This window comes from Terrapene carolina, unplaced genomic scaffold (assembly GCF_002925995.2).
Source record: "Terrapene carolina triunguis isolate 2854851 unplaced genomic scaffold, T_m_triunguis-2.0 Scaffold17, whole genome shotgun sequence".
Taxonomy (NCBI): Eukaryota; Metazoa; Chordata; order Testudines; family Emydidae; genus Terrapene; species Terrapene triunguis.
The window spans coordinates 4,755,820-4,781,554 of record NW_020664368.1 but is presented as its reverse complement, the minus strand read 5'-3'; the positions used below and the strand labels follow the sequence as shown (position 1 = coordinate 4,781,554).

Genomic DNA, 25,735 nt, shown 5'->3' with positions numbered 1-25,735 from the left:
CTAGATGGATGCATGTAACAATGAAACCTTGGGAGACAACGTTCTTCATGGTGAGCAAAATCTTTTTAACTGCCATAGAGTTTTAAGAATACCAGCTATCTTCTGTTTTAGAGCTTGTCCACACAGACGTAATGTATGGTAAGCTGGGATGTGACTGTATGGCGCACTAGCGTGATGTGCAGTGAAAGTTCTGTAGTGTGCTTTCGTGTACAGTGTAGAACTTTTAGGACCTTGCAGGTTACTTTTTAGTGAGCTGTACGTTCACACTCTGGCTTGACATACACAAAGTCTCTGTGTGGACAAGCTCTACCTTGTTACAGCTTCTGCATTTATTTAGATCTGTTCAGTGCTCTATCTCGGGCTTTCATATAAACAAAAGTTGATAACACAACAAGCCTAACCAAGCTTTTGTCCAAAGATCATAAATAAAAACCAGAAAACTGTCTACCCAAACCAATTTTCCCCCTTCCCTATCCTAAGGGAAATCCATTTTTCACTGAAATAGGGAAATGTTATCCATAGTCACCCTCAGTTGCACTGAATTTCTTCAGGCAATCTCATTATTTTTATAAACAAAACTAAGACATGAGTCTTTTTTCTTGTTTGGCTGGCATTGTATGCTACCCTTTTTTACCTATCCCTGTACTTTTCAACCCTCAAAGAATAAATAACCAATACACCTCTACCCCGATATAACACGAATTCGGATATAATGCGGTAAAGCAGTGCTCCGGGGGGGGGCAGGGCTGCGCACTCCGGTGGATCAAAGCAAGTTCGATATAACGCGGTTTCACCTATAACGCGGTAAGATTTTTGGCTCCTGAGGACAGCGTTATATCGAGGTAGAGGTGTAGATTTGTCCTTTTATTCCACTAATCATTTGTTGTAGCATGAAATAAAAATATGTAATTAAAAAACTTTAAAGTTGTATTTCTTTCAATGTATATGTGCCATCCTGGAAATGAAATTGAGATACATATACTCTCTCTCTCTCTCTCTCTCTCTCTCTCTTTCTCTATATATATATATATTTTTTTTTTAAGAGTTGAAAAATTCTAACGGCGCTTTAGTGTAAGTTTTCCCTCTCCCCACAACTCTCACTTGGTTCAGAATTTTCATTCCTTGATCTTGCATTCCCAAGTCTAAAGAGTTTTTGGTTCCTAAACACAGTGAGATTAAATTGGGGTGAGAGCAGTAACAACCACATATACTGTTGGTTACTTGCCGTCTTGCCTAACCACCACTGTTAATTTGAACTGACAGAAGTTTTGATTACAGGCAGAGTTGCCCATAAGTTACTGTACTTCTCTAGCATTTCTGCTCTTCAACCTACTCTATAAAAATCTTGCTTTTGGTATCAATTTCAATGAATTCCTCTCCTTGACTTTCAGTCAAGTCTTTCATTTGTGTATTTCATGGACTTTGCTGCCTCAGTTTCCATTGCCTCAGATGTGGCAGTAGGGCTTTGGTTCCTAAAAACTCCGGTTTCATTGCCTGTTAGGCATCAATGTTAGTTTTTTGCCTCTACCTCTTTATTCAGAACTTCAGAGGTCACCCACTGCTTCAGCCCCTCAGAAGGAAGAAAGCAGCTCTGTTCAGCAGAGTTGCTTAATTCCAGCTGCTGGGGAGTCAAGGGAGCAGGGTAATGACTATTACTTGAGCACGTGAGAGCTCTGTAGTTCTTCTGTTGCAAATACATTGCTACTGCAGTAACTCTGTGGCAGGATCTAACTCTTTCCTGGGTTTCTAGAAACTTAACTTGACACCAATCCAAGAATCTAAGGGTAGGTCCACACTACCCGCCCAATTCGGCGGGTAGAGATCGATCTTCTGGGATCGATTTATCGCGTCTCATCTGGACGCGATAGATCGATTCCAGAAGCGCTCCCCCATCGTCTGCGGAACTCCTGCTCTCCGAGAGGAGGAAGCGCTGTCGACGGGGGAGCTTGCCTGCGCCGCGTGGACCCTCAGTAAGTAAATTTAGTTCGATCTAGGAAACGTCGACTTCAGCTATGCTATTCTCGTAGCTGAAGTTGCGTTTCCTAGATCGATCCCCCGCCCCAGTGTGGACCTGCCCTAAGAGCCAGATCTGAGCACTGCCTCAGCCATTGAAGCCCAGACAGAGTAGGATTGTCACGTGCTTGTACCCTATCTTGGAGTAGCTTACTGAGAGCATGGCAGATGCCCCATATTGTTACTACAGTCTTAAGGCAGTTGAATGGATTCTCCCGAAGTCATCACTCGTAGAGTTCCCAATATCTCTCCCTAATGTACAAAAAGACCAATGGTCATGACCAGTGATGAGCTGCCAAAATCTTAACCGATTCCCTATAAAAAGTTCTGATTTAAGGGATGTGCCACAGTATGTATTTTTTGGTACCTTTCTCCATCAGAAGTGGCAATGCATTGAGTCATTGGGAGTCATACTTAACCATAAAAAATACGTCTGTATTTTCCCTGGAGGAATTTTAAAAATTCCTCCCGGACGGCGATTTAAGAACCAAAAAGTCTGACATGTCCGGGAAAATACAGATGGTAACCCTACCTAAAGTTCTTTTTTTAAAAAGATGGGCCTGAACTAGAAATGAGCTCTGTTTCACATGTGTGGGTCCCCGCCACTCCCTGGGTGTGCTAGGGTGACCAGATGTCCTGATTTTATAGGGACAGTCCTGATTTCTGGGTCTTTTTCTTATATAGGCTCCTATTACCCCCCACCCCGTTCCGATTTTTCACACTTGCTGTCTGGTCACCCTAGGGTGTGCACATGTGTGGGTCCCGGCTGCTCTCTGCCCCCCTCATTGAAGCAGGTGTGCAGGGTTACTGCCCTGGGAACTGCAGGGCACCAGTGGACATGGGGCCGGCTGGAGGCAGGGGGTGTGGGGCTGGCTGGAGACAGGTGTGTGAGGCTGGCTGGCTTCGAGCAGGAGTTGGCTGCGGTCAGGGGGTGCGGGGCTGGTGCAGGCAGGGCAGGGGGTGCAGCAGGGGCTGGCTGCAGGCAGGGTGGCAGGTACTCACAGGGAGAGCAGCAGGATGCAGCCCAGGCCCAGCAGAGCAGCCAGGGACCCACCAGGCAGCAGCAGGAGCCCCAGGGCCAGGGGTTGGGGGAGCAGCAGCAGCAACATGGCTCCCGCAGCGCCCCCGATGGCCGGAGGAGGAATTACATCACTTCCTGGCCGCAGCCCATCAAAGCCGCAGCCCATCAAAGCCGCAGCACCCCCTCGGAGGGAAGCGGGTTAACAACCGGTTCTAAAACTGCTCCAAAATTTAACAACTGGTTCGCGTGAACTGACTCCAGCTCACCACTGGTCAGGACTAGGGTGAAGACTAGAATTATGAAAGTTATTGTGCACAGAACCCTAAGATCTCCTGTTGGACTTGATTTAACAAAGGATTTACCAATCCATGTCTGAGTCCTTCGTTCGTTTGTTTGTTTGTTTCATGGCCAAGGAGCAGGGTAAGCACAATCAGATGCCCTTTTAGCTAGGAGGTGCAAGAAAGGGAACAGGCTGGCTCAGGAGGTGAAGGTTGCCTGGAGGTCTGCTTTCCCTGTGTTTTCCCAGGACCATTGAAAGCTTGAGGGAGGACCCATCCTTCATCAGAGAAATTCCTTGGGGAGTAGGGAAGCCCTTTCTGTGTAAGGCAAAGGGGATATTAAAGGTATCTTGCATTCGTGTGAGCCCACATCCTGGCTCTTGGGCTTATCTAGGGAGTGAAGGGAAAGGGTCTACTTAAAAATCTGGTTTGTGTGTCAGTAGCTGGTTTCAAGGAGATGCTATATACTGCCCCTCCCCCCACCTGCACTGGTTAAGGTTCCCTTGCCCATAGCAGCTGCCGAAAGGTCTCAAGCCCCCTTTCAGCAAAGGCGTGTTTTGTTTTGTTTCCTTTGTTTTAAAGGGCAGTTTTGAAGGGTTATGGAATGTGTAGCTAGTTACATTAGTCTTCTGTGACTTCATTGCCTGAGGAAGAGTAGGGAGATCCTTACCCCAGTTGCCCCATCACTTTGAGCATATGGGTCCCCCTGAACGTTGTTCAGTCAGATTACAAAATACACTTTGTGGGCAAAAAAGGGAAGGGATCCAGAAAGTTCCGGATCAGAAAAACATGAGCGCTCTTACCCGTTCTGAATCTTACATCTAAATCAATATCTAGGCAAAAAAGTTAAAGATTTTCAGTCTGAGAACAAACATCTCTTATAGAGAAGGTGACACATTATGTTGAAACCACAGTGGTTCATGATAAACTGCTCAAAGCCCCATCTTGTTGCTAGCACACCATTGGAGTACATTGAGCTGAATTGTGTCTAAAAGGGCTCTAATCTTCCCACTATTGCAAACAAACCAAGACATCACCAGTCTGGCAGGTAGGATATTCTGTGATTGTCTGGTGACAGCTTGTACTGTTATAAATCCTGGGTCTTATAGTACCTGTGGCATATCTATACAGTTTTGTCTGAGTCAGCTTGAGTGAATTTTGAGGTACCAATAGAAGAAAGCGCAGTATAGGGGATTTCTGTCTCTGAACTGCTGCCAGGCCACAGAAGCCAGGAGGTCCTGTCAACCATTGCCAATTGGACTTTCATATGCCACCACTCAAACTGTAGTTAGTATTAGGGTGACCAGACGTCCCGATACCGAGCAGTTCCTCCCGCGTCCTGACCGAAGTACGGTCGGGACGCCATTTGTCCCGATATTTTGTTTTGGGCGGTTTTTTCCCCCCCCACCCTTGTTGCTTAGGCGGGGGAGTGCCTTTTCCATTGTTACATTCACCCGGCACGTCCGGGTCTCGGCGGCACTTCGGCGGTGGGTCCTTCAGTCGCCGACGGTCTTCGGCGGCATTTCGGCGGCAAGTACTTTCTTCTTTGGCAGCAAGGTTTATTACCCACTGCCGGAATGCTGCCGAAGACCGTCAGCGACTGAAGGACCCTCCACCGAAGTGCCGCTGAAGACTCGGACGGGTGAGTGTAACAATTGAAAAGGCGCTCCCCCTGCGGCGGTCCCGATTCTCATCTGGTCACCCTAGTTAGTATGCAGGCATCTAAATTTGGATGGGGAGCCTGCGTTCAGGGATTCCATACCCAGAACTCTTGGCCTCCCCAAGAGTAGCAGCTGCATCATCAATGGTTGTAGAGGTGAACGGTAGTCCTGTGTGCACTAAGGACTTTCAGAGACCTGGTATCCCAAAGGATTGTCCATTTGAATCAGAATCATTTGGTTGTATCCTTCATAAATAGGAGGTATTAGGTTGTGCTTCCTGTGTCAGGAAGGGTGGGAGTGGACTTCTTCCTATGTGATATGATGTTCCTGGTGGTTATGTGCTTGGCAGAACACCACAATCACAGATTACATTGATCTGTGATAGATCCTCACAAGTGGTCTCTGAATTAAGGACTTATCTGGTGGAGAACATCAAAGGTGAATATATTCCCCACTTACATCATGGTAGTGACTTTTCATTGTAGAATGAGTGAGCTTCCGGTCTAGTGTCTGACCTACTTCATGCCAAGTTAGCCAAGATTTGTCTCTCTGATTTGTGATAGAGTTCCACTTCTAAGAGCTTGTTCTGCCAACAGTCTTCCAACACTTGAGTACTCATTTCAATGAGGCTGTTCTTAATGTACTTTATCTTAATACACCTGTACCCCGATATAACGCGACCTGATATAACACTAATTCGGATATAACGCGGTAAAGCAGCGCTCCGGCAGATCAAAGCAAGTTCAATATACCGCGGTTTCACCTATAACGCGGTAAGATTTTTTGCTCCCGAGGACAGCGTTATATCGGGGTAGAGGTGTAGTTCTCTTAAGGTTCTGTTTGGAGCAGATTGCTTAGATCAATGTGATTATACTAAGAGGACCATGTTGTGTATTTTGCCTGATTGTGTATTTTGCATTGTTATGATCTGACTGGCCTAAAATTAGGCCATGTAGTGCTCATTCAATCTGAGGTAGGGTGGCTCAACTCTGGGATTTCCATTTTACTCAAAGCAGCCAGGTGATCCTTGCTCAATACATTTTACAAAGCGCTGTGTTGCTTGGATTCTTCTTTCGTGCAAGAATCCAACTTTGGGTTCTTAGTTCTGCAGAACCTGTTTCTGAAGTACAGGGGAGTCCTCTGCTCTGCCTCTCCAGCCCCCACCTTCTGGTTTTGCCTCTTACTTAGGTTAGAGAAATTTAAGTTTTTCTGTTTTGGACTCTTTCTGCAGGCTTTTATTACACTGTTAACCTCCTTACTCTTTTTACTTGCTGGGGTTATGTTTGTACTTTGTCCTGGGACATCACAGGAACTTCTTTCTTTGGGAGTTGATTCCCAGAGAATGTGAAATTACTTACCTTGTAATTCTGTTTCTCTGAATATATTCTGGCAAGATTCTTGTTCACCCTCCCTCTTCAGCATCAGAGTTTGTACAGGGTATTTATTTTTTACACTTAGTTGTATTCTACCATTTTAAGGCATTTTTCAATCTTTCTGTTTTGTGTGATGAGCTAACTTTTTTTTGGGGGGGAGCAGTTGCTTCCCACTCAAAGAAAATTAGCCAGAATTCAGAGAACTCCCACCCCTTCACAAGCAGTAGTCTGTCCTCCTCCACAAGCCATTTGTGACACCATTTGCAATCAACAAAATGGTTAAATAAAGGTATTGCTACCTCAATCCCACAATACTTTGAACCCACAAAGGATTGTGGTATATGGTGTTCATGAGTTGTAGACCAAAATAGTTGAGAACTACTAATCTAGAGGATGCTATATCAATGAGCAGTGTCAACTTGAGAGTTCTCAAGAATTAAAACAGTTTGACAAGGTTTGTTCCTTTATTTGCTAGGATTGTGAAGTTAATGACTGAAGTGATCATACCAGGTTATGTAATTGGATTCTTTTTAGATTATTTCATAGTTTCATGCCTTGAGTTCAAAGATTTTCACAGGGTAAAAGAGGAAGGGGCACTTAAGAGAGAAAAATGCAAATCCTCACTCAAGATCACTGATGTCTCAAAGCTAGAAGAAACCTGAGGTATTATAGTGCTGACAGTCAGACTTGGTCAGTTGGAGATGCACACATATTGAAAGATTTCTTCGTTGAATAAACTATACCTCTCCCTTATTTAACACAGCGGTTACCAGACTAGTTAGATGATACTTTATATTAAGTTTTGATTTGATATGATTATCTCTTATTTTTAGTAAAACTGTTAACTTTAGGTCAGGGGTTCTCAAACTGGGGGTCTCAAGGCGTCGCAAGGTTATTAGATGGGGGGGGGGGGGTCATGAGCTGTCAGCTTCCACCCCAACCTCCGCTTTGCCTCCAGCATTTATAATGGTGTTAAATATATTTTAAAAAGTGTTTTTAATTTATAAGGGGGGGTCCCACATAGAGGCTTGCTATGTGAAAGGGGTCACCAGTACAAAAGTTTGAGAACCACCGCTTTAGGTTATTTGGCTCTTAGACTGTTAGTGTAATTTACTGCAGTTTTCTTGGAAAAAATCTCCTGACCTGTAGCCTTCCTTCAGAAGTACAAGACAGTGGCTTGCCCATCCTCAGCATTCTAATTAAGGTTGTAAATACACACTAAATAACCCTGCTGGCAATAAAGGAGGACAAGAAAATGTATAGCATAAAGATTGAGAAGAGTAACCAAACCTAAATAGCATGGAAGATTCTCAGAGAGAGAGAGAAATCTAGTTTCTTGGTCAGTATAATACATAGACAATGTAATTACCTTCAGAAAAATGTGAATGCCTGTCACTTTCCTTAACCTGTATTAGGTTGGCATGTGTACGGACTCTTGCAGCGTTCTGATAAGAAATATGATGAAGCTATTAAATGTTATCGAAATGCTCTCAAATTAGATAAAGACAATCTACAGATCCTAAGAGATCTTTCATTGTTGCAGATCCAAATGAGAGATCTAGAAGGATACAGAGTAAGTATTTTATTTACATTTGTATGTTTTAAAACTACTAATTTTTAGTTTTTGTTTCTGGTAAGCTTAACTCAAAAGTAGCAAGTAATTTGAGCTGCTGTCTGGAAAGACTGAGAACAGTGAACTACTGCAGTGGTGCATTTGATGTATTGAGTTCATATGGAGGATGCCAGCCATGCTACTGTTACTCCATATTAGCTGATCTACAGAGCCATCTGTGCTTCTCAATTGCCAGACATATTCTAATCTAATGTTCACCAATTCACTCATGTGTATATTAGTTTTTTCTTAATACTGTGCACCCATTTCACACCTTACATTTTCAAAGCCTTATAAGAACAGGAACTGCTTACCTCAACTTGTGGATGATGCCTACCTTCTCACCCTCCACATTACACCTGTTTTTAATGTATTTGAGGATTATTGGTAACTTTTTTAAGGTGGCCGGTAGCCACTCATCCTTTGAATCCATCCTGGGCAGAGGAAGGATTTAGGGCTGTTTGCGTCTGTGTTCAGAAGAGCCAATTTTCACATAAGTACTAATGCTGTCCTTGACTTCCCATGTGCTGATCCCAGGTCTTCTGAAACCTTCATTCATCACTAGCTATGGCTGCAAGATCTATTAGGAAGCACTGTATATTAAAGGCAGATGCTGCTGTGTTTCCTCCTCACCTGCATAGAGCATAGAAGAGACTAGTCAATATTGATCTTTAATACCAAGACCTCAGTTCATCTCATTATAAAAATTGCCAGAGGAAAGAGTGGAACTGGGTGCTGAAAAGGCCCAAGGAAGAAATGGGGAGATATGAAAATGAAAACACTGTAATTTTATTTCAGAAAAATTGACAGGTCTTCTTTGAGTGATGTCCCTATGGGTGCTCCACTGTCATGCCACAGCGCCCTCTGCGCCTCGGATTGGAGATCTTAATCAGCAATGCCCACCGTACCGAACGTGCGCTCTTTCCCCCTCTCGCACTGTGAGCGGGATGTATATGTAGCGCTGTGCGGTACGACTGCCCCCCAGTTCCTTCTCTACTGCCTTTGATCTGGGACAGAATCCGCAGCAGAGCCACCACAGTGTATTCACTATCTGGGAGTGGGACATGTTCCACAAAAGTGTTTTCACTGCCATGGCTTGACTGCTAGGGCCAGAAAAGACCAGGATGTTTGGTTGTGACTTCTCCTCATGGAGAAATCACTGCATCCAGCATCAGACCCAGGCCTGGACTCTCCCCCTGGGCAGCTTTCATCCTCAGCCAGGTCATCTGCCGATCACTGCAGTCCCATAAGAGAAAGTTGTCCCTCTCTCACTCTGATGAGAAGAAACGGGCTCTCTCCTCATATTCTGAGGCACAGCTTTCCCCCCCCAGAACACCATCCCCTGTGAAGTCAGTTGCCTCAACATCCTCTGACGGGGACATAGCTCCGGGGCCCATCCAAGTACCTCTGGTACTGGCATGAAACATCTGTCTAAGGACCTTAACTGAGCAGACCTACAGCCCCCTGCACAGTCTCTTGGTTCTGGACACCGAGACAGACTGCCTTCGGGAGCTATGGCACCGACATGACCATCGGCACCCATCAAGTTTTCAGCTCCACTTGCTGATTACTCCTGCATGTCTCCTTCGGCACCGAGTCATGCTCCAGTACTGATGATGCTCCTTTCTCCACCACAGGAATCCAGACATCCTAAAGACCTGCTGGTATATGACATTCCTGTGTCACTCTGCTCAGACACAACCTCCCCCCACTTCCACCCTCCTCTCTGGACTCAGGACATTCCTCCCTTTCTCCTCCAAGGACGGCACCTCCCTTCCCCAGTGAGGAGGCGGAAGACGAGGAGTGGGGCTCCATCATGCCCTCTTATTTGAATCCCACACAATCTACTACTTCTACATATCCTCAATATGTGCATTCCACACCCGGACCCAACCCTGGCATGGACCAGAGTGGATGCAACCCCTCGTTCTGCTTCCCCCACATTGGCTCTATTGGGATCCCTGGGCCATGTACACGGCTGTCATGCAGCAAAGCTGGAGACCTACATCTTTGCCTTCTCCATCAATCTCTTTCCCACCAGAGACTCCTCCCTTGGAATGAGGTGAGGAGGAAGAAGTTTTGCCAGCACTATATTTCTCCTCTTCTTCCCCTAATGAGGCTATCATGCCACCACCTACTACTGCTGATGACTTCAAACACTTCCAGGAATAATTTCTCTGGACTTCCTCCAGCCTTATTTCTTTTGGAAATTAATGAGAGGTTAAGACATGAACATGAGAACCTGGTAGTTCCCACGCTCATGGGTCTGTTTTGCTCAGAAAAAGGGAAATTTATTGTGTGTTCTTTGATTGTAAAAATCCAAATTCTTCTTCGGCATGCAGAGACTGGGTAAAATGTTCCAAAGTGCCTATGTGACTTAGGAGCCTGTCTTATTTTCTGAAGCAACTTAGGCAGTTAGGTGCCTCTCTTATCTTGATTTTAAAATAGATTTTAGGCTTTATGCCAGGAATGCTACCGTTAGTGTAAATCCCACTTTCCTATAACTCAAATGTAATACTGTTTATCGTTTACTTTGTTAGAATTGCATCTTGCTTTTTAAGAATGTCCAACTTCCAGTAATAATCAAGATTAAAATACTAGTAGTAATACACTATCACAGTTGTGATTCAGTGAGATATTTTAGAACCATCTTCATTGAAGTAACTTTCCTTTTTATTAAAGGAGACAAGGTATCAGCTACTTCAGCTGCGTCCAACACAACGGGCTTCATGGATTGGATATGCTATTGCATATCATTTGTTAAAAGATTATGATATGGCTTTAAAACTACTGGAAGAGTTTAGAAAAACTCAACAGGTAAGACATAAAGAAGCAGAATTTGAATAACTACAAATATTGAAGGGGGGAAATGGCTATTGTTTGTACAATTGTTTTTCATTTAGCATCTTGGGACCTATTTCAGCAGATAATTGCATCTATGGACCTTTTACTCTTGGGGGGGATTCTGCGCCAAAAAATTAAATTTGCATATTTTATTTGTCAAAATAATACAATATAATCACACCAGTTTCAATTGTTTTGGTAATTTATTTAAACTACAATACAGAAAAAAGTCACACTAGCTATTCAGCATTTCCTAAACACATGAAACATGACCTACAAGCAAAGATTGAAAAAATTGGGTTTGTTGAGTCAGGAGAAGAAAAGACTTGGGGAGGGGTGTGAGGAACATGATGACAGTTTTCAAGTATATAAGAGGTTGTTATAAAGAGGAAGGTGATAAATTATTCTCCTTAACCACTGAGGACAGGGCAAGAAGTAATGGCTTAAATTGCAGCAAGAGAGTTTTAGGTTAGACATTAGGAAAAACCTTCCTAATTGTAAGGATAGTAAAGCACTGGAACAAATTACCTATGGAGCTTATGGAATCTCAGTCATTGGAGGTTTTTAAGAGCAGGTTAGATAAATCTGTCAGAGATGGTCTACTTAGTCCTGCCTCAAGGCACGGGAGTGGACTAGCTGACCTATTGAGGTCCCTTCCAGTCTTACTTTTCTGATTTCTATATTTACCTTTTAGTTCCCCCTGCAGTTTGAACTGAAGACATTTTTCTTCCTGCCTTAAATGGTTGTATAGCTTTACTGAACGATGTTCAATAGTTGCTGTGTTCCACCTTTTAAGGTTCTTGCATTTCATTAAGAGCATTGTGATCACCCAGCATGAAAGGGGTCTGACTTGAACGTTCCTGCTGAAAGGGAATCTCTCTGACTTGGCAAGTGCTGCTGCTGCTCCTGTGGGTGGGTGACTGTTTCATTGTAGCTATAGTCAATTTCCATGTATTCTGCAGTTGAGGTGGTAGTGGATCTCAAGGGGATAGCCTGCCTGAGAATTTATAGAGCACAACAGGTTCAATCTTCCACTGCATGGCAAGGAGTGGTGGGGAGAGAGGAGAAGGTGTGGATTTTTTTGTTTTGTTTTTAAGTGTAGGGGCCTACCAATTGATGGTCCATTTTGGTCAATTTCACCGTCATAGGATTTTAAAAATTGTAAATTTCATGATTTCAGATATTTAAATCTGAAATGTCATGGGGTTGTAACTGTAGGGGTCCTGATCTAACTGTGAAGGCAGAAGTGCAGAAGTAAGGGTGGCATGGTACGGTATTGCCACCCTTACTTCTGCGCTGCTGCTGCTTGCAGGGCACTTCCTTTAGAGCTGGGTGCCTGGCCAGCAGCTGCTGCTCTCCAGCCACCCAGCTCTGAAGGCAGTGCAGAAATAAGGGTGGCAATACCACAACCCCCTACAATAACTTTGCACACACAAAAAACCAAACCCCACAACCTTCTTTTGGCTCAGGACCCCCAGTTTGAGAAACGCTGGTCTCCCTTGAGAAATCTGTAGAGTATAGGGTAAAAGTAAACGTAAGACCAAATTTCACGGGGGAGACCAGATGTCATGGTCCGTGATGCATTTTTCACGGCCATGAATTTGGTAGGCCCCTTCCTATACACTACCTCCTCTATAGTGGTAGGCATCCAGTGACCAGCTTCAGTTGATTTCGTCTTAACTAAATATTTGTGAGTTTTACATTTTAAGTACATTGTGAGGTCTACATCTCAATGTCATCTGCTGACTGAATCTTAAAATGCCTTGTGTACAATTGCACATGGCCTAGTTACAAGTGGTATGGTGCATGCTAATTAACCTGTCTTTTACAGATTCCTCCTAATAAAATAGATTATGAATATAGTGAACTGATCCTATACCAGAACCAAGTGATGAGAGAGGCAGATCTATTTCAAGAGTCTTTAGAACACATAGAAACATATGAGAAGCAAATATGTGACAAGCTTGTTGTAGAAGAAATCAAAGGTAAATCTTTGTTTTTTCTCTTCCTACTCACCTTGCCCCAAACTATAAGTATCTACTGGCTTTTAAATATCATGATATCAAAATGAGCGTTATATTTAAATAATTGTTTTATAGGTAAATTTAATAACATCAGATCTATAATTTGGTATTTTGTTAAGCTTCTTTGACAAAGTGGAGTGTTAGTGGGGTGACATTACTTTGATATGGAATGGAAATAAATTTGGAATGAAATAGCATTCCTTACTATTAGAGGGCCATTCACAGAAATAGAGTATATCTCAAAGACTGATCGGTAGTCTGTGTACAGTAGGTCAAAACTAGTAACCCACTCATCTCTACTTAGCCCTGCAAGTTAAGAAATGTAATGCCCTGTGTGTACAAAAATGTTGGTTTCCTGCTTGGAGCATCAGGTTGTGGTTTCTTTTTAAATGCATCAATGCCTTTTTGTATTATCATACAGTTTTTGCAAAAAAATAAATATTCAGTTAAAATTGATGCATTGGGTTTTTTAAAAACTTGGACTGCTGAGGTTCTGAATATGTGCAACTATGTGACACAAACAGATTTCAAATATTCCTTAATTGACCTCTATGCTGGGAATCTCTCTTAGGGCAATGTGCCTGTATTAAAATATTTGGCAAGACATTTATCAAATTGCCTATATTAGTTGTGTCCAAATTGCCTTGAAAATATGTTCCCTGAGCTACGTCCTCCACAGTTTAAACCGCTGTGGCGTTACTGATATGAGTTGGGAGCGCTCTGAGCATGCTGCAGCTGCTTTGCAGCAACCCCAGTGGCCACCTGCTGCCTCATTGGGAGGGGAGGAGAAAGTAGTCCTGACTGTTCTATTGCCTGTTTCCCTACTTGATATGGGAATCCCAAGAACAGCCAGATAGGAGCTTGAGTGGCTGTACCTGTCAAGGGGAGTACCTACAAAAAGATGAGTCCTTTACCAATAGCCCAGGAGGCTGCTCTAGCTTGTGCCAGCTGGCAACGGCTCCTTAGAGACCATCCCTCAGCTGGAGATAGACCCGGTGCAGCACACACTTCTCCTCCCTGCCCCTGAAACGTGCCCTGCAGCAGGAACTCTGGGGAAAGTGTAGGGAGCAAGCAGAGGATTTTGTGGGTAGTTTTCACTCCTTTTTTGCCACTTGAGCTGTGGAATGGGGCATATAATCTACCCCAAAGTGTGTGTTTGTAGCCCCTTAACCTTCTTGAAAGACCCTGTTTGGTCCTCACACTGAAAAGAGTGGACAGCATTGGCATGAATACTGATATAAAATCCTATTGCAAGGTCTGTCCAAAAAGAAGTAGAGTTGAGGTTTCTGCGAGAACTTTAACTTTGAATTTTCTGAATATGGGCCAGTAAATTTGTAAACTTAATGTTTCATCAGTGTTGCTTGCATTGAATTTGAAATGCCTCCTTTGGCTAGCTAATACAAATCCACTAACTCTGGTCTTTTTTTCATATCTGGATAAGTTAGTGTCATAAAACCAAAAAAAGGCATCTAAACAAAAATAACCGTATTTTTCAGAATTGCTGAATGCTCACAAATACCATTGAAGTCACTGTGAGGTAGAGTCGCTCAATGGGATTTCTGGGTTGGAAAACACCTCTGAAAATCAGCCACTTTTATTTTGCTAGATGCTCAAATATGGCTTATGGGACTAGTTTTAGGTACCCAATTTTGAAAATTTAGCCTCAAGCCATAAGTATACTTTCATTTAACTCACATTGTTTAACTGTGTTGTTTTAGGAGAAATGTTGTTGAAGTTGGGAAGACTAAAAGAAGCTGGTGAAATATACAAAGAATTAATTGATCGGAATGCAGAAAACTGGTATTATTATGAAGGCTTGGAAAAGGCCCTTCAACCCAGTAAGTAATGCAGCGATGTACTTAATTTCCTCCTTTGTATTTAAACAATTGGTGTCTGATAGAATGTTACAATTTGAAATTGGAACATCACAATTTAGCTGAAAAATATTTGTGTATCTTCTGAACTTGAACAATCTATAGTCAGATTTACTCATTTAAAAATTAATTGAAAACCTCTGTGCATGTAGTACCAACACTCACCATTTCTTTAAAGGTCATGCTCGCTAGCCCAAGGAGAACTTTTCCCCTGCACACACACTTTATAAAGGGAGTTGTCATCACTAGCTGACTCGCACAGTAATTTGTTTGGATCAAGTTGCAGGACTGCCACTTTCATAAAGCTGTCAATTTGAGATTTCACTGGATAATAGCTTTTTAAAAAGGAACATAGTCTTTTTTTATTAAACTCAAAGGCAGATTAAATATATTGCTTTAATTTCTCTTGGATAGGACCCTCTAAAGCAGAGGTCTCAAACTCAATTTACCTTAGGGCCAGTGCCAGTCCTCTCATCCTCCCCAATGTCACTCATTGCCCCCAAAAACTCTGCCCCCCTCCATCTGCCTAAGGCTCTGGGACGGAGTGTGGGTGGGGGAGGAGGTCTGGGGTAGGGGATTGGGGTGCAGCCTCTGGGAAGGAGTTTGAGTGCAGAAGGGATGAGAGGTTGGGCTCTGGGAGGGAGTTTTGGTGGGGGAGGGGGCCTGGGGTGCAGGCTCTGGGGTGGAGTTTGAGGACTGGGGGGGTGGGAAGGGGGTGCAGGCTCTGGGAGGGAGTTTGGGGGCTGGAGGTGGTGTGTGGGAATGGGGTGCAGGCTCTGGGAGGGAGTTTGGGGGCTGGAGGGGATGTGTGGGAAGGGGGTGGGGGTGCATGCTCTGGGAGGGGGTTGGGGGTGCGGCGCTTATCTGGGGCTCCAAGGTGGGGCGGGCCGGGAAGCCTCTGCGCACTTCTGCCCCCCGGCACTGCCTCTGCAGCGTCCCACTGGCCACAGGGGCACTCAGGGCAGGGGAAGTGTGTGGAGGCACAGCCCCGCCCCCTGGGCCTCAGGGAGGGGCTGGCAGCCAATGGAACGAGCAGGCAGATGCCACTCAGCTCTGCTGCGCTGCCGGGACCCCTGAGGGGGAAGCGCCCGGGGGCGGCAGGTGGGGCCAAGGGAGAGACCTGGCCCCAAAACTGCTGGAGCCCTGTGGGCCACATTGGGGAGGCTCGCGGGCTGCAGATGGCCCGTGGGCCGGGAGTTTGAGACCCCTGCTCTAAAGGCATATCATTTTAGCAGGGACTAGCTTTCCTGTGGAAGAGAAGAAAATAGAAATAATTAAGGATTTCCTAAAAGTTAAAGTTCACTCCTGGTACGGTTATTCTGGTATTCCAGAAAAAAATAGCTAATAATTTTTGCGGCGTACAATACTGGAACAGCAGATACCTATGACCAAGTAATGGAATCAGAACTTCCCAAACGTTTTACTTAAAACATAATTTAAAAACTGTTTTCTCACAATTATTCTTAAACTGTAAAAAAAAAAAAAAAAAAAGTTCCACAATTGAATAGAAAGCAGAAGGTTTTTTTTATTGGATTAATTCTGATAATATTATAAAACTACAGAACATTACTCATAGATGTTGTTGTAGTAGTAGTATGTTTTTAATGCAATTTAGATTTTCCCATGTTTAAGTAAATAGTTGACACTAAAAAGGTGTCAAACTGTTTAAAAGGTCTGCAAATATGATTTGAGGTTGAGTGAAAGTTTCTAATTAAGTTGTTTAAACATATTTATAGACTAGGATTACTGGTGTGTATTTGTTACATTGTATCCATAGAACTGGTAGTTAATATTGCCTAAACCAGGGGTGGCCAACCTGAGCCTGAGAAGGAGCCAGAATTTACCAATGAACATTGCCAGAGAGCCACAGTAAAATGTCAGCAGCTGCACCTCCCGCCCACCGGCAGCCCCGCCAATCAGCGCCTCCCCCTACCTCCCCATGCCTCCTGCCCCTTGCAATCAGCTGTTTTGCAGTGCGCAGGAGGCTTTGATGGGGAGGGGAGAGGAGCGAGAGCATGGTAGGGGAAGGGGCAGGGGCCTTGGGGGAAGGGGTGGAGTGGTGGCAGGACCTGGGGCAGAGCAGAGGGTTGAGCAATGAGCACCCCACAGCACATTGGAAAGTTAACATCTGTAGCTCCAGCCTCGGAGTCAGCGCCTATGCAAGGAGCCACATATTAATCTCTGAAGAGCTGCATGCAGCTCCGGAGCCACAGGTTGGCCACCCCTGGCCTAAACCAATGTTTCTCAAACTATTGACTATTGTGGGTCACACATGCAGCTCTCACATGGGCCACATTCACACAATATATATACTACCTGTATGGCCCTGAGGATGTCTCATGGGCGGCAGCTGTGTGCTGATTGGGCTGCAAGTGGGCTGAGAATCACTGACTTAAGCAATTAAACTAGTCAATGGGTTGACTCTATTATTTGGTTTCTCTCTGAAACATTTGGAAACTCTCATTTATAATTATTAATAAAGAACAAATGTGTATATGTAATGTACATTTCACATAAAAATCCTATATCGATTTAAACTGTACTAATTATAAAACATAATAATGCTACTTTATTTTTTTTAGGTGGTCTTAGGACTATTTCCTCCCCCATGGTAAGTTCTGGAGCTCCAACCTGTGATTTCATATAGGGTTTTTATATGCTTTAGTTCCAATTTTAATATTTTAATTTATTACTCTAAGAATTATGTATACCCTGGAGCCAGTGGGTAACATACGTACGTGTGTGTGTGTGTGTGTGTGTTTGTGTACATATATATATTTCCCCACCACCACCATCAGATCTCAATGACATGAGGCTTTTTACGTATGAAACAAATGTCCAAGTATAACTACTAAGCATTTTTCATGCTATATCCTTGATCTTAACTTTCAATATTAATTAAGTTCACCAAGCAATTTGACTTTTCAACTAAATTCACTTATGAATGTGAAACAGCATTTCAAAACCAATAGATCAGTTTGTTTTAAAGTTCTGACCACATTGGAGCTCCAAAGCATATTATGGGGGAAAGGGGAGGAGTGGGAAGGACGTCTAAAGAAAACAAAAGTTCTTAAACTTGATGTATTGACAGTCCTGATGCTAAGTGCTTACATAGTTAGTATTCGTTTACTTACATTGCTGAAACTTTTGTAATAAAAGGCTTATTTGTATATTTTTAAAATACTTTTAAACTATTAAATGGTAGTTCTTTAAGAAGTTGTCCTAAGTGGATTCATATTGATAGACAATTCGTTTGCATACGTTATTTGCAAATGTTGAAGTACTGTTTTGTGAATGGGATTGCACAGTATGTAGTTGTAAGAAAATAAACACAATCTCCCTGTGGTTGGAGGCACAAGGTAATTAGGTTCTCTGCTGTTTAATTACTTAAACAAGTAATAACAAAAGTTAGGGTCTGTTATATGTACAAAAGATTGCAACACACTACCTTCTTCTATAGTGTATTTGATTAAATAAATGAAAAACTTAGTGTAAATTTTTGCAGTGTTGTAACTAAATCTGTACCTTCTGGTAGGTTTAGCTAATTAAAATCTAGAATTACAGATTTCTTTTAATGTATTTTTTAATGCAAAAATAGATTTTTCTCTCCAGTGTTTCTTACATCTGTTATATTTGCTGATAATAGGCACTTTAGAAGAGAGGCTTCAGATTTATGAAGAAGTTAGTAAAAGACATCCCAGAGCAGTTTCACCTAGAAGATTACCTTTAAACTTTGTTCCAGGTAACAAACTGCATATCTGTTCCATAATGCTATTAATTTTTGTTCTTTTTATTAAGGTGTCAATAATTAATTTGTCCTAAATTTTGAGCATCCATTTATATGTAAAGGTGCATAAAGCTTGGTTTCAACCACTTGAGGACTATGCATCTCTGTTGATATGGACAAAAATGTCAGTAGTACACTACAAAGGCTGATAGCAAAAGGTCCTGCATGGTAATATTTTGCCTTTACTGATGAAACTACAGTGGATAGCTGTGTATATATTGTAAGAGTAGCTATATATATAATATAATGCCTTTGCTCGTGTGCTGTGTGTTAGGTGATGTCCCCAGATCAGAGTATGAAGTGTGGTAAGCTAGTGTGTTAAGGGAATAATAAATTTCAACTTTTGTTTCTTTAGTTGTTTATACACTGTGATAACATTCCTCTCTAGCCTCTTAGAGGAGAAGTCCCCTAAGACTGACTTTATATTATTGACAGAAGAAGTTTGCCTGTAAAGCTAGCAGCAGAAGAAATTGGAAGCTCTACTTACAGTTCAGATGTTGCACAGAAAACTACAGTAGAGGCTTCTCTGTACTGTTTCATTGGCCTGGAACCTAGTTGTCAGCAACTGCACCCCCTGAGTTAGAAGCTTGATTTTTTTTTTAGTATTTTTATTTTTGTTCGGGTGTCCCAAGCCCTGTCCCTGTATCTCCCTGTATTTTATAAACTGGAACAAATGCTGATAAATGTATATAGCAATCAGCTGTAAAGTGGGCCTAATTTTGTTCACAACTGCAAGTTAACTCTAGTGATGGTGGCTTTCCCAAGAAAGCTCCCAGCCTACCTCAAAGAATTTTCTGCTACAATGTAGTGCAGTGTTTGTTAAAATTTTAACTTAATCTCTCATGTAAACTACTATTACCATGCTGTACCTTGCCAGGTTATCTGTAGCTCAAAACTAGGTTTGCAGCATTTTCCAGTATGAAGTTTAATTGTAGCATCATATTCAGCAATGCTACAGTTAACGTTTTTTTAATGACTTTGTTATAAGCTCTCTATTTTGGAGAGTTTGTTACACTTAAAAAACAAATTATAAAAACCCTCTATACTGAAACTTGTTACATAAGTGTTCTCAAGTCTGGAAAAATGATTGAAAATTGGTTCTTCCAGTGATTGCACATGTGCATTCCACTCTTGGTATGTGTGCATCCTGTGCATGGTTGTCAGAAACTTTTCCCCTTAGCGGTACCTGTTGATGTGGCTCAAGTGCTCTCTGTCTCACGCCCCTGTGAGCAGGCATAGAGGGCAGAGCTGCCTCTAACCTCCCTCAATTCCTTTTTACTGCCCAGGATGGCTGCAGGATCAGTTGGTCTTGCTTTAACAAATTCTCTCGGTGTGTCTTATTATTTTGTAGTGTTAGTGATTGTTTTTAAAAAAAAAATGTTGTTTTTTTGGTTCCCCTACTCTGTGTTCCATTTGTGGTACTGAGGAATGCATCGATTACTGTGCTTCAACCCTGGTTATTCTTGCTCCAAGATGAGGTCTGTGAGTGACCTACATTCCAGCTGTTTGAAGTGCCTGGCTGAGTCTTGCATATCAGACTGTTGTCAAATTTATAAGGACTTTGAGCCTAGGACCAAAAAAGATAGATGCCAGGCTGAAGTTTCTTTTGATGGAAGCTACTCTGAGACTACCATTGGAGCTTTCCTGCTCAAAAAGGGGGACCACTTCTTCAGCTTCAGTTACAAGCGTTCTGCCAGTGTTGGCAGAGTTCTGGCATCAGTCATGATCTCCGGTGCCGAGGAAGAAGCATAAGGCTTCTAAGGAAGAGGCTGGAAGAGGAAGATTTCTGGCTCTTATGCCCACCGAGAAAAGTAATGGAGGATTGAATAGATCATTGGGTAAGGAGGCACTGTTGACTCCAGCACCGGGACAGGCACTGTCCTCAGGAAGGTCCTCACCCCCACCTGATGACTTCAAGGCTCATCAGGAACATTTTGAAAATGGTTGCCTCAGCCTTAGATATCCAAGTGAAGGAAGATGAGGAGTTGTCCCATAGACTAGATGACATTTTTACCGCAACTGGCCCCCTTGTGTGGCCTTACCAATTTACGAGGTGATTTTAGAGCCCCACCAATAACCTGTGACAAACTCCCTCCTCACTTCCTCTGACATCCGAGAGGATGAGGATTGATACTACTATATGTACCTTCACAAGGCTTTAAGTATTTCTTTTCACATCCCCTTCCAGGGTCATTGGTTGTTTTGAGAATTATTAGGAGGGAACGCTAGGGGCAACAGGCTGTGATCCCTAAATCACAGGATCCCAAAAAACTTGACCTGCTTGGTAGGAACATTTATTCTATGTCTGGGTTACAACTTACAGTTGCTTTTGTTAAGGTGTTGTTGAGTCTCAGATACTAGTCATATCAAAACTTAAGGACTAGTTACAGGAGGACCTGAAACAAGAGTTTCTTTCACTGGTAGACAAAGGAAAGCTGATGGCTAGAACATCACTCCAGGCCAGTTTGGATGCTGCTGACTCAACTGCTTAGGGCCATGACCTCTATTACAATATGGGGGTGCTCATAGCTGTAGTCTTTGGGGCTGCCCCAGGAAATCCAGCATACTGTTCAGAACCTGCCATTTGAAGGACCTATTCCCAGTGCAGATAGATGACAAACTGCATGGTTTTGAGTCACCCTGGAATCTTTTAAAGTCGCTGGCTATATGTACACCTGCCCTGACAAGAAAGCACTTTTGTCCACAGTAGTCCCGCCAATATGCTACTTTTACACTTCAACAAGACCTATTAAGGAAAAAGAATAGGGGTTATAGATGCAGACCACCCCCTTCATCTACTGCAACAGCTTCTAGTTCATCTAGGCACCCTGGGGGCGCTAAACAGACTTTTTGATGGGTTAATTGAGACTATCATACCAGTCTCCAAAATTCCAGCCCCTCCTCTCTCTTTTTGCAAACCAGCTATTCCACTTCCTAGCTGGTTGGTCCCAAATCACTTCAGACCAGTGGGTTCTAAACATTGTGGAAGTGGAATACACCCTTCATTTTATTTCTATACCTCCCTCCTTCCTTGTCCCTCTTCTTGTGAGAGTGGTCCCTGGAGGTCCTCCTCCAGGAGGAGCATTCTTTGTTTCAGTTGGGAGTCATAGAAGACGTTCAGCAGTATTCCAGAGGGACAGTCTTTTATTTCTATTTCCTTATTCCGACAGCAAAGAGAAGTCTCAGACAAGTTTCAGTCTGTGTCAACTCAACAAACATCTGAAAAAAGTAGTTTTGCATGGTCTTGCTGGCCTCCATTAGCCTCTCCCTGAATTCTAGAGATTGGTGTGCTGCCCTCAACTTGCATCACCACATAGAAATACATGTCCTGTATCAGGGCCATGGGAAGCATTTAAGGCTCCAGGTGAACCTTACTCACTACCAATTCAGTTCTATCCTTTGGCCTGTCTCCCACTCCCAGAATTTTTACAAAATGTATAGCATTGTTAAGTGCATTTATGAGGAAGTTTGGGTGTGCAAGTGTATACATAACTGGATAACTGGCTGGTGAGAGGCTGATACAGAGTTCAGGTACTATCCAGTCTCTCTCATCCACTCAACCTTCAGGGCTCTGGGACTGTTAATCAACACACAGAAATTTATCCTCTCCCTAGTTCAGAGAATAGAATTAATAGGGGTAGTCCAGGACTTGACTCAAGCCAGAGCTTTCCTTCCATGATCAAGATTTCAGGCAATTCAATCCATCATTTTAGGTCTCGTGGTTCACCCAACTAAAACAGAATGGAATTACATGTGGCTTCTGGGGCACATGGCCTTTTGCAGGTACATAGTCCAACATGCCAGATTGTGCCTCAGGAACTAGTCGTGGCTGTCCTCCATATTCTCTCCAAGCCATCACCCTCTAAGCCTTGTGGTGAGGGTAGCCTCTCGGGTTTTAGCCTCTCTGGACTCTTGGACGAACCTTGTAAACATATGTATAGGCATTCCCTTTGTAATGCTCAGCCTTCATTGACAATAGTGATAGATGCGTCTGCTCTGGGTTGGGGGGGCTCATCTGGGTTCCCTTAAGACACGGTGGTTGTGGTCCAAAAAGGACTTGTTTTTACACACACATTTCAGGGAAATGAGCTATTCAGCTGGTGTCAGGCTTTCTCACCCAAATCAATGGGAAAAGCTTGCTCATTCTCACAGAAAACACAATGGCAACGTTCTACCTCAACAGGATGGGAAGGACCTACTTGTCCTAGCTCTGCCATGAGGCAGTCTAACTCTGGGATTTTTGTATTGCCAATTCGGTTGACCCCAGAGTCTCTTACTTTCCAGGGGTGCAGAATGAGCTTGCAGGTCATTTAAGTCACCATGAGTGGTCTCCACATCCAAATATAGCCAGGCACATTTTTCAGCTGTGGGGGACTCCCCAGCTAGACCTCTTCGTAGTAAGAACCACAGGAAGTACAAGCACTTTTGCTCCCTTCAAGAGCATAGTCAAGGTTCCCTCACAGAAATTTTTTTGCGGCCCTGGTATGGGCAAATTTCTGTACGCTTTTCCACCAATTCCACTTCTTCCAGAATGTTGCTAAAAATCAGACAGGATATGCTTGAGTCATACATATAGCTCCAGCTTGGCTTTGGCAGCACTGGTTCTCCACCCTTCTCCCTGTAGGTAAAAGCTCTGATATCTCTTCCTTTGGACCCATGCCTAATTTCTCAAGACCATGGTCAGCTATTCCACCCAAATTTGCAGGCGCTTCATTTAACACCCTGGATCCTTCATAGCTAGACCTTCAGGAAGAGTCTTGTTCAAAAGAGGGTTTAGGATGTGCTTTTAAATAGTAGGAAGCCATCTATATAGATCTATCTAATTGACGAAGTGGAAGCAGTTCTCTCTTGTCCGAACAATTTGGAGTCTCGCTGACACATTCTTCGACTATCTTGGACAGCATATCTTGGACTATCTCTTATACCTAAAACAATAAGTGTTAGCTGTTAGCTGCTAGGTGGACTTTGATAGAGGTATTTCAACTTTCCACCCTTAGGTTGATACTCTCTGTATTTTCTAATAGAATGTCAATAAGATTTTTGAAAGGCTGCCTGCTCCTTACTGCATCTTTCAATGAAGATAGCATTTTTGGTGGCCATCAATGCTATTAGGAGGATAGGTGAACTATGTGCATTAATGCTTGGCCCTCCATGTAAAATTTCCTTTAAGGCTTACCCGTGTCCTTATCCAAAGTTTTTCACAAGTGATGTATAACTTCCATATCAACCAAGCAATTTATTTGCCTTTGTTCTTCCCGAAGCCTCACTCAAATGAAGATGAGGAGCGGCTGCACAATCTAAATGTCAGAGGAGTGTTGTCTTTCTACCTCGACAGGTCCAGGCAATTCCACTTGTCTTTGCAGCTTTGTGTGGCAATCATGTACAGAATGAAAGGGCTCCCATTCTCTTTTCAGAAGATTTAATCTTTGCTTCCTGTATTCGCTTGTGCTGTGACTTATCAAGTGCTACTCCACCAAACAGAATGACAATATATTCAACGAGATTGCAAGCGGTATCTTCAGCCATTCTGGGTCAAGTGCCTGTCATAGACATTTGGAAAGTGGTAACTGGGCCTTCAATACATGTTTGCAGCCCATTATACCATCACTCAACAGTCTAAAAACAATGCGAGATTTGGGCGAGCTGTTCTCAAGTCTTTATTCAGATAGATTCTGATCCAGCCTCCTGATTTCACAGCTTGAGAGTCACTGAGAGTGGAATGTACATGTGCAATCACTGGGGGGGGGAAAGGTTACCAACCAGTTCCACAACTGTTGTTCTTTGAGATGTGTTGCACATGCTCATTCCACAGCCCACCCTCTTATCCCTCTGTATTGGAGTTTCCGGCAAGAATGAACAGCGGTGTCAGGGGTGGATCTGCCCTTTATGCCTGCTCAAAGGGTGCACTGCAGCAGAGGGTGCTTGACCCGCTCTCACAGATACCACTGAGGAAAAAGATGCAACAGCCATGCACAGGATGCCCATACAGAGTGAAATGGACATACGCAACACATCTCGAACAGCAGTTACGGAACAGGTTAATAACCTTTTTTACTGTGCATGCAGAATAACCTTTTTGTTTTATTGTGCTGTATTGAAGTCCATGAGATGATGCATTTAAGTTAATAAAAGGAATTGCCGTCTTATAGACATGTACAGGGTGCAAAACTTTTACATCTTCACAGAAATAGTAAGGGTTTGATACCATCAATTAGGATCATAAATATTCATTGCTCTAATTAATGTTTGTTCAGTACCTTGGAGAGTAAGGGTTTGTCTGTACTGCATTTTAAAACCCTTTGCAGCAAGGCTCAGAGCCCGGGTCTACAGACTTGGGCTTGCACTATGGCGCTAAAATCAGCAGTGTAGACATTTGGACTAGAGCTTTGAAGCCCAGGGAGGGATTAAGGCTTCAGAGCCTGAGCTGCAATATCTACACTGCTGTTTTTAATGCAGTAACATGAGACCAAAATTGTAGACCTGGGCTCTGAGACTGACTGCTGCAGGTTTTAAAACACAGCATAGATGTACCCTCTAACAGCTATAAGAGTTCTCAGTACTATTATAATTCTAGAAACCAATGTAGATATGTTACCTGATGATGAATTTGCGTCTGTCTCCCTTATGAAACAAAATCTTTTCAACTCTGCTTCCATGTGGCTGTCACCTTCATGGAGGAGCCTTTACTTGACTCAAATATACACCATATACACTCTCCTACTTACCTTAAAATTAGCTCAGGGAGACCCCAATGGTGTTTGAAATTGTGATTCATGCTGTCCTGAGGACTAATGAACCTACCAATGAGATGTACATTAACAATGCACCTCAACTCTTTGCTTGCCTCTGAATGGCCTTGATACACAGGGTACATCTACACTGCAATTGGGGGAGCACAGGGAGGCATACCTGAACTAGTGTGATTGAACTCCCTAAAAACAGCAGTGTAGCCTAGTTACCCTAGGGTCCTAGACAGAATTGTACTTGGGTGGCTAGCCCATGCCACTATGGGTGCACTGCTATTTTTATCAAGCGACAGTGGTCGAAGTTAGCTCTGGTACATGTGCTCCAGTTGCTGTATAGCCATACCCACTATGTGCTCAAAAGGGAGTGCATTTAGTTTATACTCTTTGGCAGGCCACAACTTGAAGATATAGATTATACAGAAACTAACAGGTATAGTTGTAATGCTAACAAAACTTTTTCAAAGAAAAAAATGTAAAGTTTACAACTTCAGAGATTTCCAGG

General features: G+C 43.1%; 1 protein-coding gene across 1 annotated transcript in view; it reads left to right on the top strand.

Moving 5' to 3' along the window:
- Nucleotides 1-25,735, top strand: part of LOC113406307 (N-alpha-acetyltransferase 16, NatA auxiliary subunit-like) — a 57,621-nt gene that overhangs the window by 700 nt on the left and 31,186 nt on the right. Inside the window, exons 2-6 of the mRNA XM_026650460.1 lie at nucleotides 7,762-7,919; nucleotides 10,641-10,775; nucleotides 12,634-12,787; nucleotides 14,545-14,664; nucleotides 18,347-18,442. Coding sequence (XP_026506245.1) covers nucleotides 7,762-7,919; nucleotides 10,641-10,775; nucleotides 12,634-12,787; nucleotides 14,545-14,664; nucleotides 18,347-18,442 — 663 coding nt within the window. The remainder of the gene's footprint in view (nucleotides 1-7,761; nucleotides 7,920-10,640; nucleotides 10,776-12,633; nucleotides 12,788-14,544; nucleotides 14,665-18,346; nucleotides 18,443-25,735) is intronic.